Source organism: Macrobrachium rosenbergii, chromosome 6 (genome assembly GCF_040412425.1).
Source record: "Macrobrachium rosenbergii isolate ZJJX-2024 chromosome 6, ASM4041242v1, whole genome shotgun sequence".
In the NCBI taxonomy this organism is placed as follows: Eukaryota; Metazoa; Arthropoda; class Malacostraca; order Decapoda; family Palaemonidae; genus Macrobrachium; species Macrobrachium rosenbergii.
The window spans coordinates 24,444,100-24,461,846 of record NC_089746.1 but is presented as its reverse complement, the minus strand read 5'-3'; the positions used below and the strand labels follow the sequence as shown (position 1 = coordinate 24,461,846).

The 17,747-nt window shown below is 38.1% G+C and overlaps 1 protein-coding gene across 9 annotated transcripts in view; it reads right to left on the bottom strand.

Moving 5' to 3' along the window:
• Positions 1 to 16,830, bottom strand: part of Seipin (lipid droplet biogenesis associated protein seipin) — a 36,428-nt gene extending 19,598 nt beyond the window's left edge. For 3 of the 9 annotated variants that reach the window (XM_067105242.1, XM_067105246.1, XM_067105247.1), the window contains exons 1-3: positions 16,605 to 16,803; positions 8,959 to 9,104; positions 7,733 to 7,911 (exon numbers count right to left, since the gene is read on the bottom strand). In XM_067105242.1, the coding sequence (XP_066961343.1) occupies positions 7,733 to 7,911; positions 8,959 to 9,104; positions 16,605 to 16,667 (388 nt within the window). In that variant the 5' untranslated portion in view covers positions 16,668 to 16,803. Of the gene's footprint in view, positions 1 to 7,732; positions 7,912 to 8,958; positions 9,105 to 10,123; positions 10,261 to 16,604 lie in introns of those variants that run through there. The other 6 variants (XM_067105245.1, XM_067105250.1, XM_067105243.1 and 3 more) reach the window with 5 other exon arrangements.
• Positions 16,831 to 17,747: the final 917 nt, after the last annotated feature.

Sequence of the window (17,747 nt, the reverse complement as noted above, 5' to 3'; positions counted from 1 at the left end):
CAACAACCTCAAATCAAGGTGAAGAAAGGAAGGAAGGATTGCTTCCTACACTTCTTCCCCCAACACCAAACCAGCCACCAAAATGGACCCAAAGTACTGCAATTGTCATCAACTATTTCAATTTCCTTAAAATAATGAGTTGCAAAGACCGACTTACACTTCTAAAAAGTCGCTTGCAATATCGAGGATAGAGACAAATTACACTTGAACACCAACAAAGTGGCTACAGCCCTAATTTCATGAGCTCTCATTTTACACAATGGAAAAACCCACCTTCAACAGAAGAATGGGCTTCCGAGATGAGGTCTCTAAGGAAGAATGCCAGGGCATTCTTTGAAAGTGGCCGAGAAGGATTCTTAACAGAACACCATGAGACATTTGAAGGACCATGAATCTTCTTTGTTCTGTAAAGATAAAACCTTAGAGCTCTCATAGGACACAATACTCTCTCTTCCTCATTTGGGCCTACAATCTCAGACAAACTTTTAATTGCAAAGGAATGAGGCCATGGACTGGAACTGGACTCATTCTTGGCTAGAAATCCCAAAGAGAAGGAACAGACATCATTCTCTTAGGAAGAACCCACTCTTTTGCCTATCGCGTGGACCTCACTGATTCGCTTAGCGGTCGCTAAAGCTACTAGAAAGAGCATCTTTCTAGTTAGATCTGTCAGGGAAATCAAATGCACAGGCTCAAATCGGGGACCAGACAACCATTTAAGGCCCACGTCCAGGTTCCATGGCACTACTTGCTACCTCTTTCTGTCTCGTAGTGTCAAATGATCTAATTAGATCAGATAAATCCTGATTAGAGGAAAGGTCCACTCCCCTGTGTCTGAAGACAGAGCTTAACATGGCCCTATAACCCTTGATTGTCGAGGATGACAGGTTCTGTCGGTCTTAAGACACAGTAGAAAGTCTGTTATTTTGACTATAGATGTCTGAGAAGATGACACTCTGCGCTTCCTGCACCATTCTCTGAAAATTGTCCACTTAGCCTGATATACTCTATCAGAGGACTGTCGCCTGCATTTGGCAATATTGTAGCTTGTGAAGCTGATCTTGAAAATCCATTCTTTTTAAGAAGTTTCCTGAGAGTCTGCATCCTGTCAGGGCCAGAGTAGACAATCCCTGATGAAACTGCCAGAAGTGGGGTAGTTTTAGCAGATGAGGTTTTTGAAGTAGCAGCCTCGGAAAGTCTGCAAGGAGGTCGAGAAGATCTGGGAACCATTCCTTCACTGGCCAAAAGGGGGCCACTAGGATCACTGACAGATTTTGGTGAGTCTGGAATTTGTTGATCACCTGTCTTTTCATACTGAGGGGGTAAATGCATAAAGGTGACTGTTTGACCAGTCATAAAGCATGGCATCGGTTGCCCACGCTAAAGGATCCAGAGCTGGCTATCAAAACAGAGGGAGACAATGGTTTCTGGAAGTTGTGAACAGGTCTATGATTGGAGTCCCCCACAACTTCCAAAGATCTGAGCAAGCATGAGGATCCAGAGTCCAGTCTATGTGTAACACCTGTCTTCGGCAACTTAGCTCGTCCACCAGAACATTGAGCTTCCCCTGAATGAAGCAAGTAAGAAGCTGGACTTGAAATTGCTCTGCCAAAACCAGAAGATCCCTTGCTGTCTCGTAAAGGGGGAAAGAGTGTGTCCCCCCTTGGTTTTTGATATACACCAGGGCAGTTGTACTGTCGGAGTGCACTGTGACTGTCTTGTACACTTCTTCTTTGAAAAAATTGTAACCCCAGATGAATTGCCGTCAACTCCTTGACATTTATGTGCCAATTTCTTTGTTCTGTAGACCAGGTCCCTGAAATTTCCTTGTCTCCCAACAGAGCTCCCAACCTAGGTTCGACACATCTGAGAAGTCTAGGTTGGGGTTCAACGGAAGGAGAGATTTCCCTTGCGACAACCTTCCTTCTAAGCTCCACCAACACAGATACCCTTTTATCTCTGGAGTTACACGGAACATGGAAGAGTCTGGGTATTTTTTCTGTTCCAACTGATTCTTAAGAAGAGCTGGAGTGGTCTCATATGAAGTCTGCCCAGGAGTATGAATTGTTCTATGGACGATAACGTCCCGAGAAGACTCATCCATTCGTTGGCGGAGCATTGGTCCAGAAGAAGAAATCTGTGCACTATCTTGAAGCAAGACTCTATTCTCTTCAGGTGAAGGAAAAACCTGAAAACTCTGAGGGTCTATTATCTTCCCTAAATAAAGAATCCATTGTGACAGAATCAACTGAGACTTCTGAACATTGATCATCAATCCCAGCTCCTGAGGAGAAGAGTCTTTTGAAGGTCCTCTGAACATTTCTCTTTCAATTGGGTCCAAAATAGCCAATCATCCAAGTAAAGGGAGATCTTGATTCCCATCAGATGGAGCCATTTCACTAAGTGAGCGAGCACTCTGGTAAACACTTGAGGCGCCATTGATAACCCAAAACATAGAGTGCAGAACTGGAACACTTTGTTCCCAAACACAAACCTCTGAAACTTCCTCGATTCCTGATGTACTGGGACGTGGAAGTATACATCCTGCATGTCTATAGATGTCCTCCAGTCTCCCTGGCGAATGGATGACATGACAGTTCGATTTGTCTCCATCTTGAACTTTGTCTTCTGACCGAAGACATTCAATGCGCTGACGTCCAGGACAGGCCTCCAGCCCCCTGAAGCTTTGGGCACCACAAAAAGATGATTGTAGAACCCCGGGGAGCCCACATGCTCTACTAATTCTATCACCCCCTTCTTGAGAAGGGACGACTATTCTTCTGAGAGGGCCAAAGACTTCTTTGAGCTTTTGGAATATGCTGACAATGTTATTGGAGAGCTACTTAAAGGTGGCTTTTCTTTGAAGGGGATAGAATAGCCTTCCCTCAGAACGTTGACAATCCTGGGCTCTGCCCCCCTCTCTCTCCACTTCTCCCAGAAGAGAAGGAGCCTGGCTCCTACAGAAGTTCGGAGGACGAAAATCTCACTTGCGAGAGGCAGAACGGGATGAGGATCTCTTAATGGCTCTGGAGATGAGTCTGCTGGACCAATGGGATCTAGAAAGGGATCTTTGTCTGCTGCCACGAAAGGGCCAAGTCTGCAGCGGGGAGACTGTCCTGGAGGTATGAGTGGGCACCTCCTTAGGTCGCCTAGAGGATTTGGCAAGATCTTGCATATTCTTCTTCTGAAGATCTGAAGGAATCTCCAGAACTGTAGCCTGCAGGAACAGGTGATGATGATCCAGTGAGGAAAACAGAAGGGCCAACTTCTGGGAGGGAATCACTTCCCTAGAAGTGTAGGAACACCATGGTTCTCTCTTCTTTAAAACTCCCATTGTTTAAAGTGCAGCTAATTCCTGGGAACCGTCCCTGATTCCTTTATCGATACACTAGAGGACCCCCAGCAAGTCGGAGGCACTATCTTCAGGAATAGTATGGCAGCCCTTAATCTTGTGGGCAAGAGAGCCCACTGCCCAATCAAAAAAACTCAACACTTTGAATACTTAAACAAGTTTTTAAGAAAATATGAGAGCTCCGTTGAACTGAACATGATCTTCCCTGAAGCAAAGGCAGATCTACAAGAGGAATCGATCAGCCAGGAGAAGTCTACCTGGAGGAGGCAGAAACTCCCAGAGAAGGAACTCCCCCTGTGGCATAAGAGATCTGTCTCCTCTTTGACAATCTAGAAGGAGAGACGCTGAAAATGGCTCTACCTTGCTCCCTCTTCTCCACTAGCCATCTCTCAATAACACTGAAGGCTTTCTTGGCAGAAGAAGAAAGCACTAACTTGGATAGTCTCAAAGACTCGGAAGACTCTGAATTTCCAAGAAAAGTCGATGTGGGCGAAGAAGGAGCTGCAGGCAAGAAGCAATTTGGGAAGGTAGAAAGAAGATACCTTAGCAGCGATGCATAAGCTGAAAGACGAGTGTCTTGAGCAATAACTACTTCTTCCTCGTCCGAGGATACAGGAGACAAAGCCAAGTCCCTAGGTTGGGGGGTTGACAGAGCCTTCTTCAACAGGCGCAAAATACTGTCGAGCTTGCTCTGAATCGGGTCTACCACAGGGGCCGCTTGTATGCTAGAAGAGAGTAAAGCCTGAAGCGTGAAGTTTGAGACACAGAAGGATGCCAAACTGCCCAGGAAACAATAATAGCCGAAGGAGTCAAAGCATTGCAGCGTAAGCACGGTGACGCTCTGGCGCCAACGGAAGATTGGGTGCCACTGGGCGCTTCATCTTAGATGGGGATCCATGAATCAAAAAGTGGAAGGGTGAAGACGGGCGCTCTAGAGAAGATGGGCGCTCTGACACAGCAGCACGAGAAGGAGCCAACAAGCACTGAGAAGATTTCAGGCGCTCAGAAGAAACAAGGCATTCGGCAGTCAAGGGAGCTTCCGACACTGCAGGGTGCTCAGGAGCCAGAGGAGTCTCGGGTGCAAGAGGACGCTCAGAAAAAGACACCTTAGATGAAGAGCATTTATGAGAAGCAGGATACTTGGAAGCTGCTCTCTGACTCTCTACCAAGGGAGGAACAGAAGGAAAACATTCCGGACTGTCCCAGTGACTGCAAGATGGGCGAGGACTGCAAAGAGGTTCCTTGAATTTCTTAAACGGTACTGAAGGAAAATGAGACACATCACCCACATGCCTTTTCAAAGAGTGTGATTCATCCACAAAATGCCACTGGTGTCTGGGAGAAGAATCATCTGAGCTAGATGAAAGACAATGCATGTCCAGGGATACACCTTTCCAGCAGCATTTGGCTGCAACCTGGGATTCAACAACAGGTTCAACCGAGGGGGCGACTACCTGTGGGCAGACCCCATCGACCTCCCTTAGGCTACCAGTTTGACTCCTTCCAGGTTTAGGGGAGTATGACATTGACCTTTGCCTAGGAGAACCGGCAGGACGGGCAGCCACCTCCTCCACCAACACATCACTGACACTAGGCGCAATCGGGCGCTCCACCGACACTTTGCTTGCACTAGGAGCAACAGGGCACTCCAAATCACTCATTGTCCATAAGGACTTTAACCGAAGAGGCTAATTGCACAATACATTCAACAATCAATTCGAGCCTTTTATCAATTTTACACTCTAGGCTGGCAATGGTGTTGGGTTCGGAAGCGAGAGAGCCGGGTAAAGGAGCTGGTTGCATAGCAGGAGAACCGGGTACAGGTTCATCAGAAATAACAGGAACGTCAATCTCGACGTTAGCATTATCAATATCATGATCAACAGGAGATCCCTGACTAGCTAAAGACTTACTAATCTATCTGGCTGTCGCTTTTCTCTTTTTATCTCTAGCCAGTTTATTTAAATGAGATCTTAAAGTCTTCCACTTCTTACTGTCCAAGTCTACACATTCATTACATCATAAGTCTTCTGAACAAATTTGTCCCCTACAATCCATGCAGATAGAATGTGAATCATAAGATTCCTTAGTCAAACGCGTATTGCAGCCTTTGCTGCAATACCTAAGCTAGTCGAACTTGAGTCTGACATTTGGAAAAAAGTCAACTAAAGTCACAATTGGTAAATAAGGAAGGTCGTTATAAGGAGAATCACAATAAAAGTCAAAAAACAGTCTAACTCTATCTAATAATGCCAAAAGGCTATCAAAGCAAGAAAACTTCACCAAATACGATGGGAAATCAATAGGAAAGATGAATTCCAAAATCAGAGCTGCTGCTAAAGCTGGTGTACACCCATTAGCTGGCAGAAACAAATTGAATACTTTTGCTAGCTGTTCCTCTCTTACCCCCAAAAGTGGGCGGGGTTAGTCACCTAGCCAAACAAAATAGCACGACCAGCGAATTTCAAAATTTTTAGCTGTCGGTTAATGGAAACTATAGCAATGTAATTACTTGGTAAGTTACTTATGTAAAACTTGAGAACACACAGTGGTTGGATTAAGGTTGATACAGATTACATTTACACATCCATAAACATCAAAACCATTAATAAATATTTATTCTGTACATCAAAATTGTACATATTGCTTTTTAATAAACTACTGAACATTTCTCATACACGGGTATGACCACCAACTTATAAACTTATCAAATAAAACAGAAGTTAAAAACACTTATCACCAAAAAAGGCCATCTTGTCCTGTAAATGATTATAAAACAGTGGAAGCTGTGTTGTGACATGAGACTCTCACTCAGTTATATACTACAATGAGATTCAGTTGTACAAAAAATTTACTAGCAACATGAATGGAAGTTTAAAGAAAGCTGTTAGAGTATTAGTCACAAAAGGTGGTCCAATGGCAGGTGTTGATTGTTACCAAATGATCCCATATTGTTTCAACCCTCTATAAAACAATATTCAAGAAAATAACTATTGTATTTCTGTGAGTTCCATCATAAAAGAATCCCTGTCATCAACTAATCCAAAAAAATAAAAAAAAGAAAGGATCAAAACTTAAAGCAAAACAGAGACTAACGGTTCATGCAATCAGCCATGAAAATGCAAGATACTGAACAATGAACAGCTTAAGCATAAAAGTCTTAAAATTAGACTAAAAAAGTGCAAATTTCACTTTTCAATAAAGATGCGTATTTTTTAATCGTGTCAACAGATAAATGCAAAATTCAGAGAAATTTCACCAGCTATGATTAAAACCAAGACACATAAATAATTAAGATTTCAGCCATCATTAAGTAAGTAATTAGGAATCATTACAAATCATACATCCTGATTCTGGAAGATGTTATAATATGTGAGAAGTCACTGTGAATACCTACTAACTATCAGTGTTGCAATATTTTAAAAACCAATTATGACACATTTTAACTATGAACATAGAATACTGTAGCAGTATTATCAAAAAGTGAAGCACAGATAAGTATCTCTAAAGGGACTTTTCTAGTCAGAATACTTTTTCAGAACTTATATATTTAATATTGGAACTCTAAGATTTCCTCTTTTTAGAATATTTAATTACACTGTGCTATAAAAAAATATGGTGCTTTTGACCACCAATTATGTTTGAATCTTCAATCCTTTGTGCTAGAGTGCTGGTGCTAGTCCACAGTTTGTCACTCAACTAACCTGACTGTTTCTGTTCACTCACCAGTTCGAAATTAAGAAGGAAAGTTGTTGTATCCTTTCCTCCAAAATATATGTGCTGTTAAAAGAAATGAAAGCCATTAATGGTAAAAATGTGGGCAATGACATTACCAGTGAACTTGGTCTGAACCATGAAAGATAGCTTAAACATTTAAAATACTGAAACAGAAACACAAAGCTAGAGTTGTGGTCTGTTTTTAGGGTACTTGATGTAAAATATTTTGCCCGAGAGAAAGACAAAATATGAATAAAGTGCCAGAAATTAGTTTCCCAAGATTATATAACAAGAACATGAAAGCATGAGGTCAGCTTCAGCTTACAGACACATAACAAAACAGCACTAAATATGTAAAAACTACAATGACATTTAAAACATAATGTAAAATAACACTGGGGCTGCAAATAATATACTGTACAGCATAAATAGGAGACTAAAAATGCAGTTGCTGACTTACTAGTAGTTTCTCAGAATTACAATGTAAAATTTCATATAAAACTTAAGGCTAAAGCTCATTTTCCTAAAAGGCTTCTGCTCATTCCGAGCCAAATTATAGCATCTGTGATAAAGTAGCTGTGAGAACAATATCACGTAGAAAATCAAAATTACCCAACAATCCACATCACTCCATGCATACACTAAATACCTAGATGGACAAACCTGCTGACAAAGCATCGAGTTCTTTACCTAGCCTTTGGTTAGTTGGTGACTCTGGCATTTCTATATCTACAACAACACGATACTTCTGACCACGAGCTAGAATAGATCCTCGAATTGGGTCAGTAACACTGACAACTGATGTTGGATTACTGCATATACCAGGTGCTTCACTACATGACCTATGAAAAGAAAAATATAAAAAGGTTATCAAATAAGAAAATGTTTAAATAATTTTTCTAAAATTAGATAATCTTTGATGTATAAATTTTAACAATGATATACTTTACAAGTGATTTTATGAGTAAAAACACCTTAGCTTGATTTCCAACCATATTCCCAATTATTAATGTTTTTCCAGTTTGTCTTCTAGGACAGACAAACTTCAACTGGATCATTACTTTTGAAGATTGCCCTATTTGTAGGGTAGCTATCTGAAAGATACTTCACAGGCCTATCAAGGAGACCTGGCATCTAGAACTTCTTGTGGATTACACTGCTCTGTTCACTTGTGACTTTCTACCATAGCCTAACATACACTATGCATTTCCTAGGCTAACCTGGAACATTTTATTACAGGCTAGTGCACATATAGCATGGAAAATCTTAGATGATAATATATAAACTGAATTCAAAGTAAAGCAAATGAATGAACATTTACTCAATATAACCGAGCAACAACAAACTCAAAATGGTGGCAGGTATGCTATGTAAAATTCTGCCATTATGGTCTTTTGGCTTTTTGTTTTTCTAATCCACTTACAAATATGCAAGTTTTGTTTTAAACTCCACACAGCTTTCCTCTTAGATTTTATGAACGGATGCATTAAGTGTTTAAGGTAAACAGAGCGACAGCCAAAATGCATAAAGAAACACATACCGGAGGAGAGTTAGATGAATATACACATACATACATGTGCATATATACATACACACACACAGCTGTATTTATAATCAGGTCAGAGTGTGTGTGGGTAGGCAATGCTTAACTCTGCTAACCACTGTTGGTTACAATAATTGTGCTATTGAGTGAAGAAATTCAGCAGGAGTCATAAATTCATGTTTGATACCCCCTGATATGTATATGGATTCTGGATATAGTACAAGACTGTACTGTGCTACCTAATGTGCAGACTGTTCAACATACAGTAAAAAGCAAAGGTAAATCGTCATTTGTATTCATACCAAAAAATACAAGGGAAATTAAAAGGAACTAAGACAAGTCTTACTTATACTGGAAGTGGATGGGCCATGTTATGGACTCCTGAGGCATGTAAGTAAAGTAGAATGATGTATATAGGAACATACTGGCCCAAAACATCACCACCAGCGTTGCCACGAAGACAATTATTGAATACAATATGCCCTGCCATTCCTGAAATCAATAACAGACAGTAAATATACAACAAACTCAAATCAAAACATACATATTAGGCAATTAGATATAAAGAAAACATATTTTATAATAATGAATACAAATGTTTTACTTTTTAAATCAGCACTGAAATTGCCAGTTTCTGAGACCACAACCTTTTGGTATGACTTACTAAAGTATTGCCTCAAGGAATGGAAATATCTAGCCCATTCTTGTATAAATCTCTTATTAAATAAGCCTGGTTTTGACTATTCAAGCTTATTTTGAACTTTACTGGGCAAACAGGGCATCAACAGCTAAACTTAAGGCAAAAAATGTGTACTGTATTTATAAAATAGTTTACAGTCTTGTCCGGGCTCACCTGAAGCAACGGCACTATCTAGATATCTTGTGAGGCAGTACAGTGTGCAGTTTCTCAGTTGTTTTTATTACCCAGTAAAGTCTCATGACAATTAGATATAAACTTACTCATATTATTGAGATTTCTATTAAGACGAATTCATAATGCTAGGTATATGATGTTTAGTGACATAAGTTACTCTTACAATACAATAAGCTATTCTGACATGCCACTATGATAGAAGTGGCTATCCCACAACTGGTGCTGGTGAGCCAACAACCCTGTGATGGATTAGGTCACTGCACACTTTAAGGTGAGGCTAACACAAACACACACCTGTGAAGAGTTAAGAAACCTATCAGTGTGACAGGTAAGGCTACCTTTCTTTACGATAGGCTGCTTTCAGTTGCAGTTGAACCTAATATACAAAGCTGTACCCACATCAACCTACACTCAAACAAATCCATGCTCTCTACTGCACATCAGTAAACTAGAGAAAAACACTTACCCTTCATCATCAAATGAGTGCTAACAGTTTCAAGGTTAACAAACATGTCAACACCACCAATAAAAACTTGATTATTGCTTGAAGACCAAGTTCCATATTTGTGCAAGGCGTCCGTAAAACTATTGGTGATAAGGGGCAAACTTAGTAATTTTATGAACAACATTATCATACCTTTGAGTTTGCCATTGGTGAAACTATGCACTGCAATTCACTCCTATCAATTCATACCACATCACAGCAATGTGAACAATGGTATACTCTTAGTGGAATGAAAGTGCATTTGTCAAAAATTTATATCACAAAGATATACCAACCTTTTATCACTCAGTGATAAGATATGTTAACATGAAAATCAAGGCCACTAATATTTGATGAAAGTTCATTACTTTTAAGTTTAGGAATACTGCACTCTATACATATAAACTTTTAGTAACTAAACAGAATATACACAAGCCACACTGGCTACATTCCTGAGTAGCAAGGCCAGAAGCAACTCAGAAATTAAAACTTCACTCAAGAGAATATTAAAAATTAATTTTATCAATCTAGTGATCATCACACCTTTGTACTCCTCATAAGTCACAATTCCAATAAAAACTATAAATCCATAAATATCTATGCAATCAAAATATTTACCTGTTCATGGTTGTTCATAATACCAATCTAAAGCATGTATGCAAATGCTTTCCATTCAAAATGCACACAAATATAAGTAAAGCATCTGCTAAAGGGAGGAACTGAATTACTGTACATACTTACATTTAGTTTCAGAACATACAAAAACAGTGCTGTACTGTACATGTGCTTGTAAAAATCCATCCAGTTCAGTATATACATTGGATTATGTAAAATCCAGTTCAGTACAAGGCTTACTATATTGATCAGGAATGGAAAAGTTGTATAATATTCTATGGATACAATTTGTAATGCCATAGTTTTATTGTTATTAGACAACCAATATGCATACAGATGAAGGAACATTTCAAGAAGATTCTTAAAATTATTACTGCATTAAGAAGTTTCACTATCACTAACCATATTAGTCAGAGGCAATTCCATGACAAATACTAGATGTTGCATTTCATCTCCATTAAAACAATGAGTTCAAAAAGAACTAACTAAAACTCCAGTAATTACTTAAAACAGTATTTTAAGCTGAACACTGTTCCTATGCCCACTTCATTCTTAAAGAAAAACTACAGGACCGTACTTACTGCCAACAAGATATACACAGTAGTTAAAATTTGCCTTAAAAAATTGTTGCATGGATAATATCGTTCTTTTAAAACTTAATAACAACCATTCTGACAACTAAGTTCCATTCATAAACACATGGCCTTTACACATGCCAAAGGATTAAACTGCAGTGAGGACTACAATGGCAAAGGTTAGCTGGTACAGTATTTTTGATCCTCAAGGAATGCTTGTACAGAACTTACTTTTGGTTTTTAAAGCATTTCAGTAAATTATTCTTGTGGTTCTTGCACACTGAGTGCTTCTGCCATTTAAATTTGTACATGTATCTGTATGATCTTAATCTTTACAGCTTACTTTGGACTTTCAGATAAGTACATTACTTGGTATTCCTGACATTACTGTATTTCATTAAGGAAATATTTGAAAGAATATCATAAGTGTGTTTTCAGTTACAGAAGTAAGATGACAAAAATCATTCTTACTTTGGACTTTCAGATAAGTACATTACTGTATTTAATTAAGGAAATATTTGAAAGAATATCATGAGAGTGTCGTCAGTTACAGATAAGGATTTAACATTGAAGCACTATGCATTATGTTTTTCTACAGCTACAATGCTAGTTTGTGCACTTCATAAAAGCGTAAATTATCTGATTTTCAGAGCTAGATTTAGGATTGCTTCTGGTAAAATATCTGTGATTGCTTTGGTGCTAGTAGGACACTTTACTCCCACTTTTGCAAACTCAAAAGATAAGCTTGGTAAGGCAATTTCTTAGGGTACAGTACTGTATTGAACTAGAACATTAAAGTGGAAACCTGTGATTATAAGTACAGTAGTAAAATTTGGTGAAACCTATTTCAAAGTAGTATATAATTTTAGAAAAAAAGTCAATAATATGGTAGTAATTAGTATGGTATATTTACATAGCAAATCATCTACTATCACAGAGTTAACAGGCTCACTGCATTACAGGTTACATGATATTACTGTTGGTCATAAAAATAAGAGCAAAGTAACTGACTCCAAACTCATTACGGGCCATTAAAACACAAGGAAAGAAAGATTAATGAAACTATACAAAAGGAATGTGCACAGATAATTACCATAAGTAGTTTTATTTGGTAATTACCACAATACTGTACATTGATTTCTTTCCCTAACATCAAACAAAGATTTTCTCCAACTGCTTACCTCATAGTTATGTGGTTTTTTAGTTTTCTGTAAAAGAAAACTATTGAGATGGTTTTTCTGTCCGTCCATACTTTTTCTGTCCGCACTTTTTCTGCCTGCCCTCAGATCTTAAAAACTACTGAGGCTAGATGGCTGCAAACTGGTAGGCTGACCATCCACCCTTCAATCATCAAACATACTAATGCAGCCCTCTAGCCTCATTAGTTTTTATTTTATTTAAGGTTAAAATTAGCATGATCGTGTGTCTGGCAACACTATAGGACAGGCTACCACTGGGCCATGGCTGAAAGATTTATGGGCCGCAGCTCATACAGCATTATACGCTGAACAGAAAATTCGACTGCGCTGAAGAAACTTGGCACATTTTTACTTGTTTTTTTAATATCATTAATATAGCAAACTATAATTTTTTGTCTTCCCCTACAATCCCCCTCCAACAACATAGGTGGAACCACAGTAGGAATCCTAATTTCTACTTTTATTATTATTATTATTTATTATCAGTCAAGCTGCAACCCTAGTTGGAAATTCACAATGCTGACCAACACTGTAGCTCCTAATCTAACCTAAAATGACACTGTGCTCTAATGGGGGAGGTCAGCCCTACCTGAGCCACCACCCTTCCCTCTACATAACCTTGACTAGGGTGTAATTTCTACTACTGTAAAATATAACCCACCATTACCTAAAATTAGCCAATACCATATATACTGCATCCTACCTCATCAAAGATGACCTTGCCCCTAATTTTCTACCTTTCCATTCCCTCAAGTTACTCATTTCTTTTTTATTCAGGAAAAGGTAGGTCCTGGTTCCCCTTGCACAACTGTGCCATGTGATTCATTAATGCTATATTTCCTGGAGACTCTTCATACCCAGCCAGTTTACCTAAAATAACGTTTCAGTCACAGTATAGGTCTTATGGTTAACAACTGCTGAAACAATACTGTACTGCTTGCTTATCAAGAAGCTTCAAAATTCTGTGAAGACTTTAAGGAAGATCATGTTTCCATTTACAAAAAAGAAAGTTGGTAGTCAGGGTAGATAACATGGGTAACAATGACCTGATGCCAACTTGAGTAATCTAGCTGGATGTCCTGAAGATGTCTTTAAGAACGCTATCCTACCATATACATTCATTACTTAGCTTGACTAATTCAATAGGTCTAATGGATGAATGACAGTAACTACATCTAATTTTTTCTTAGGGGCCAAGTTAATGATAGGTAAAATATTAACTGGTTAATTTTGGAAGCCCTATAATTTACCCAAGTCCCCATTCGATCTAAGTGACATCTTATGGTTACCTCACTTAGCTCCTAGCACATATACAATGCAAATGAAGGATATTCTGTATATTTCTCATCCAATCACGTTATGATTTCATTCACTATCTGATTGTTTGATTTCACTCAATGAGGGCATTGATGTTTTAGGCCTAAATATTGAAACTAGTGCACATTTTTAATACAAGTACACCTTTGTAAACAATGGTTTAATATGCGATGCTAACATGATTTTTTCAATGCTCTCTTAAAGAAAGAATTTTTCCCTTCAAATACCTTTTTATATGTGAGATATACCCTAAACTTTCAGTGGACACAAATCTCAATCAAAAGGAGACCTGACTGTTTTGAAATACAGTAACCAAAAATTACTTCAAGAAATTCAAAGATATTTGTAGACTGGCTATTGTCTTCAATATGGATAAATCCAATCTTGGGAGGTCAAAATATAACAGGGTATCCTTCGTTTGGTGCATGGTTGTTTAATGGTATGCAGCATGTTAAAAAAATTGTTTTATCACTCCTAATAGATTAGCCAATGAAGGCTGCTGCTTTCATGTCTGCTTAAAAAAATAAGAAAAAGTATACGGTGTGATACAATGACAAGTGGGCAGGTGCTTTATAAGGAATATGAGCACAAAATGATAATCATTCAAGCTTTCCAAGGAGACATGAACATCCTCCTAGTAATGTTGAACCACAACCTTCAACCTACCTTTCAAGGTAAACAAGAGTTTTTAGTATAGAGTGGGCTAAGTCACACAGTTATACCTAAGGCAAGTTGCCCTTCCTACATGTCATATCAAAGTTTAGGTCAGAATATCTCACTTAGTATGGGCATTTTTTTGTGTATTTTTTTTTTATTATACACATAAGCCAAATATATTTCCCATTGCTCTTCTGCTGAAAGGTGATTCTCACCAATGTGTTAGTACTATTCACATTGCTTTTGTGTTTCTCAACCTTGTCTTCCCAATGGGGTCCCCAATCCCTAGTGCAAAAATTTTTCTTCATGGAATGTGAAGGGCAAATCACAGGAGGAGGATATTCACTGGTTAATGCATTAAGTCTTTGTAAGTCTTTGAAGTTCCCATTTGGTTTTTCCATCGTTTTGTGGCTCCTTCTCCTCTCATGGCAATGTCTTATGCGAATGAATGCTGTATAGAGAATGTGTGGTTTATTTTTCCCTGTTGTTTCACCATCCACTTAATGATTTCATGTCATATGCAATTATTTAATCTTTTTAGCCAATAAAAACTCAGTTTTTCAAATTTTCAGACTTCTCCAAATTTTCACTTCCTGAGATTCTAGAGAATGACTGTCCTTCAAGAAACATGAAATACTGTAATGAAGCTTTTTTATATCAATCTTATAATTAATAACATTTTCTTAAAATTCCCTGTACACTCACAATATAACCTTGACCTTACTGTTTTAAAATAATGTAACTGATAAATACTCACATGAAATTAAGAGGCATTGTGGACATGCAATTTTTGGAGATGACAATTTATGAAAGTGGACAGTTCATAGAAAACTTCTGAAAGACAGAAAACGCGCCTGGTTGCGATGAACCATAACCTCTGACCTTCTAAAGTAAAGGTTACCCCACAGGTCAGATGGGATACTCTACCCTAGGTAGGCCCAAGGTGTTTCATATAAGGACCACCATCATATATTTAGGCTAAGATTAACAGTGGTCCAGGAAGACAGCAAAGGGCCCCAGCCAAATGTATGTTGCTCCTTGGTTGCATTACATTAGATTTGGCCCTGTAATTACCATTCCCCTATTGGTAGGAGAATTACAAAAGCAATTGGCTCAGTCCAAATAATAATGGTTAAAAACACACAGCATAGTTTAAGAAGTAGGAAAATTATATATAGAGTATACTATTTGCTACATGTGTCTGATAATTAACTTATTATGGTACTGGTTACTTTTAGTACATTTTTCCTCTAAAATAAAACAGCTGCAAAGCCATTCCACTTGGTTTTGAAGTTTTAGAAAAATTAGATATACACTATATGCTACATGTGTCGGATGATTAAACTTATTATGGTACTGGTTGCTTTTCATACATTTTTTCTCTAAAATAAAATTGCTGCAAAGCCATTTCAGTTGGTTTTGAAGTTTTTCTTATTCTAGCATGCTGTTTACCCTTATATTTTTCTTCTTCTTTAGCAATTCTCCAGTAGTATGCCATGACATCAGAGATTAATTATGCATTCTTTTGCAGATACCATTTGCCAAACTGACAAATCTGCCTTTAATTTCATTTATTCTCGTAGGCAATCAATTTTTTCTGCGTCTCTATGATTTATGGTGCCTAAGTCAGGTAAGTGGGTGCACTCGCCAGTACAAACCGGTATTAAGTTAGGATGCATCTTTGTACTTCATTCTTTGATTTATGATGCCCTGGGTCAGGTTAGCTGGTGAATCCAGGGGGTGCACAGAGGTGGGACCCAGCACCCTAGGTAGGGTTAGGTAGTGATAAATTGTGTATTTCACTAATTTTTGTATTCCCTCAACCTAAAATCTTGGCTTACTATTGTGGGGCCCTAATATTGGACTGGCCGCCGGGGGTTGGATTATAGGTATATCAAGCATTTCAAGCAGAAATTGAAAGAAAATTTTTGTCATAATCATATAGACCCATCAAAATTTTATTTTGATTACCAGCCCAGACTACGCATCAGCCTTTTAATAAGTCAAATACATACCAACTTAGCCCCAACTACGCCTGTCTTTTATTTCAGTCAAACACATAAACCTCAGACAAGCAGCCTGGTAAAGACATGTTTAGTATGGTTTCGACGAGAAATCAGTCTGTCATGCAATTACTATATACACCTACTACGCCTAAAAAGAGTACAGAAGTTTATGTCCTAGTACACCCGTCAATTGCCTTGAACAAACTCAAGGTATATTGCGTTAGTCTTTTCACCGTGAAAAGTTTGTCAACAACGAGGAACTTACTTCAACTCGCACTGCGGCGGCCTTCCGTTTCTCTTCAATATAACTACCTAGTAATTTAGGCATCTTGACACAATAGCAGTTTTATATTTACTCCTCTTGATGGACTTTCTCACGTGAGACCTCAGATACAAATCCCCTCTCCAGGTCTGATCATCACCAGTCAAGATATCGTGTCAAACTAAACGCAGGTGAATCAGCTGATTCGAGATAAACAAACTCGAGTGACAGTTCCGCAGTTGCCATATGTCTCTATTTCATTTCCATTTTGAATTAAAATTTCGCGTGAAAAGATCGAATGATTGTATTAATATCGACATATTATAAAATGTTAAAAATTTTATAAAAAAAATTTCTTATACGCTTTGTCTGACAGAAAAATAGAAATTTAAAATATGCAAATATTATGATAAACAGGATATGGTAAGTCATATTTTGCGCCCGGTAAAGATTTGTGACTAATTTAGATCACGATAAAAATTGAAGTGACAATAACTGTAGATTCTTGAGGCTTGTTTCACTTCCCAATCACAACTATATATAATGCAGTTATAATCAGCGAATTATGGAAAATATTTTCTCTACTAAACGTGTTTTTACAATGATAATGCTAAAACTAGTGATTAAAGTATTGGGGAAAAGGTGGGGAACCAGGTATACTTTTTTAAAATTAAACGACAGGATATATATATATATATATATATATATATATATATATATATATATATATATATATATATATATATATATATATATATATATATATTGGTAAGAAAATTTTTAGAATTCAACCACAGGAATAACACCTGCATATTTCATTGTCTTTTCTTTCTTTCCCATCTGTCTACCTCATGATTCTGGGTACTTTAAGAAACATGATAATATAAGATGAGATAAAGTGGTATCAGGATAGATTGTTAATTGGACCCAGTGCCTTCATGGACCTGCCTGGGTCCCTTCATGGACCTGCAGAAAGCAGGAACTAGGCCGTGAGTCTTTTTTCAATATTCTATTTAAATTTAGTAATAGAGGCAGTCCATTATGGATTCTGGAGGAAGCCTTGGGTTCTTATCCAGCAAAGAGGTCCACTTCTGGTGCTTCCTGGGGGAGCCCAGAGGCTTCTGTTCTGCAGAACAGCAACCCCCC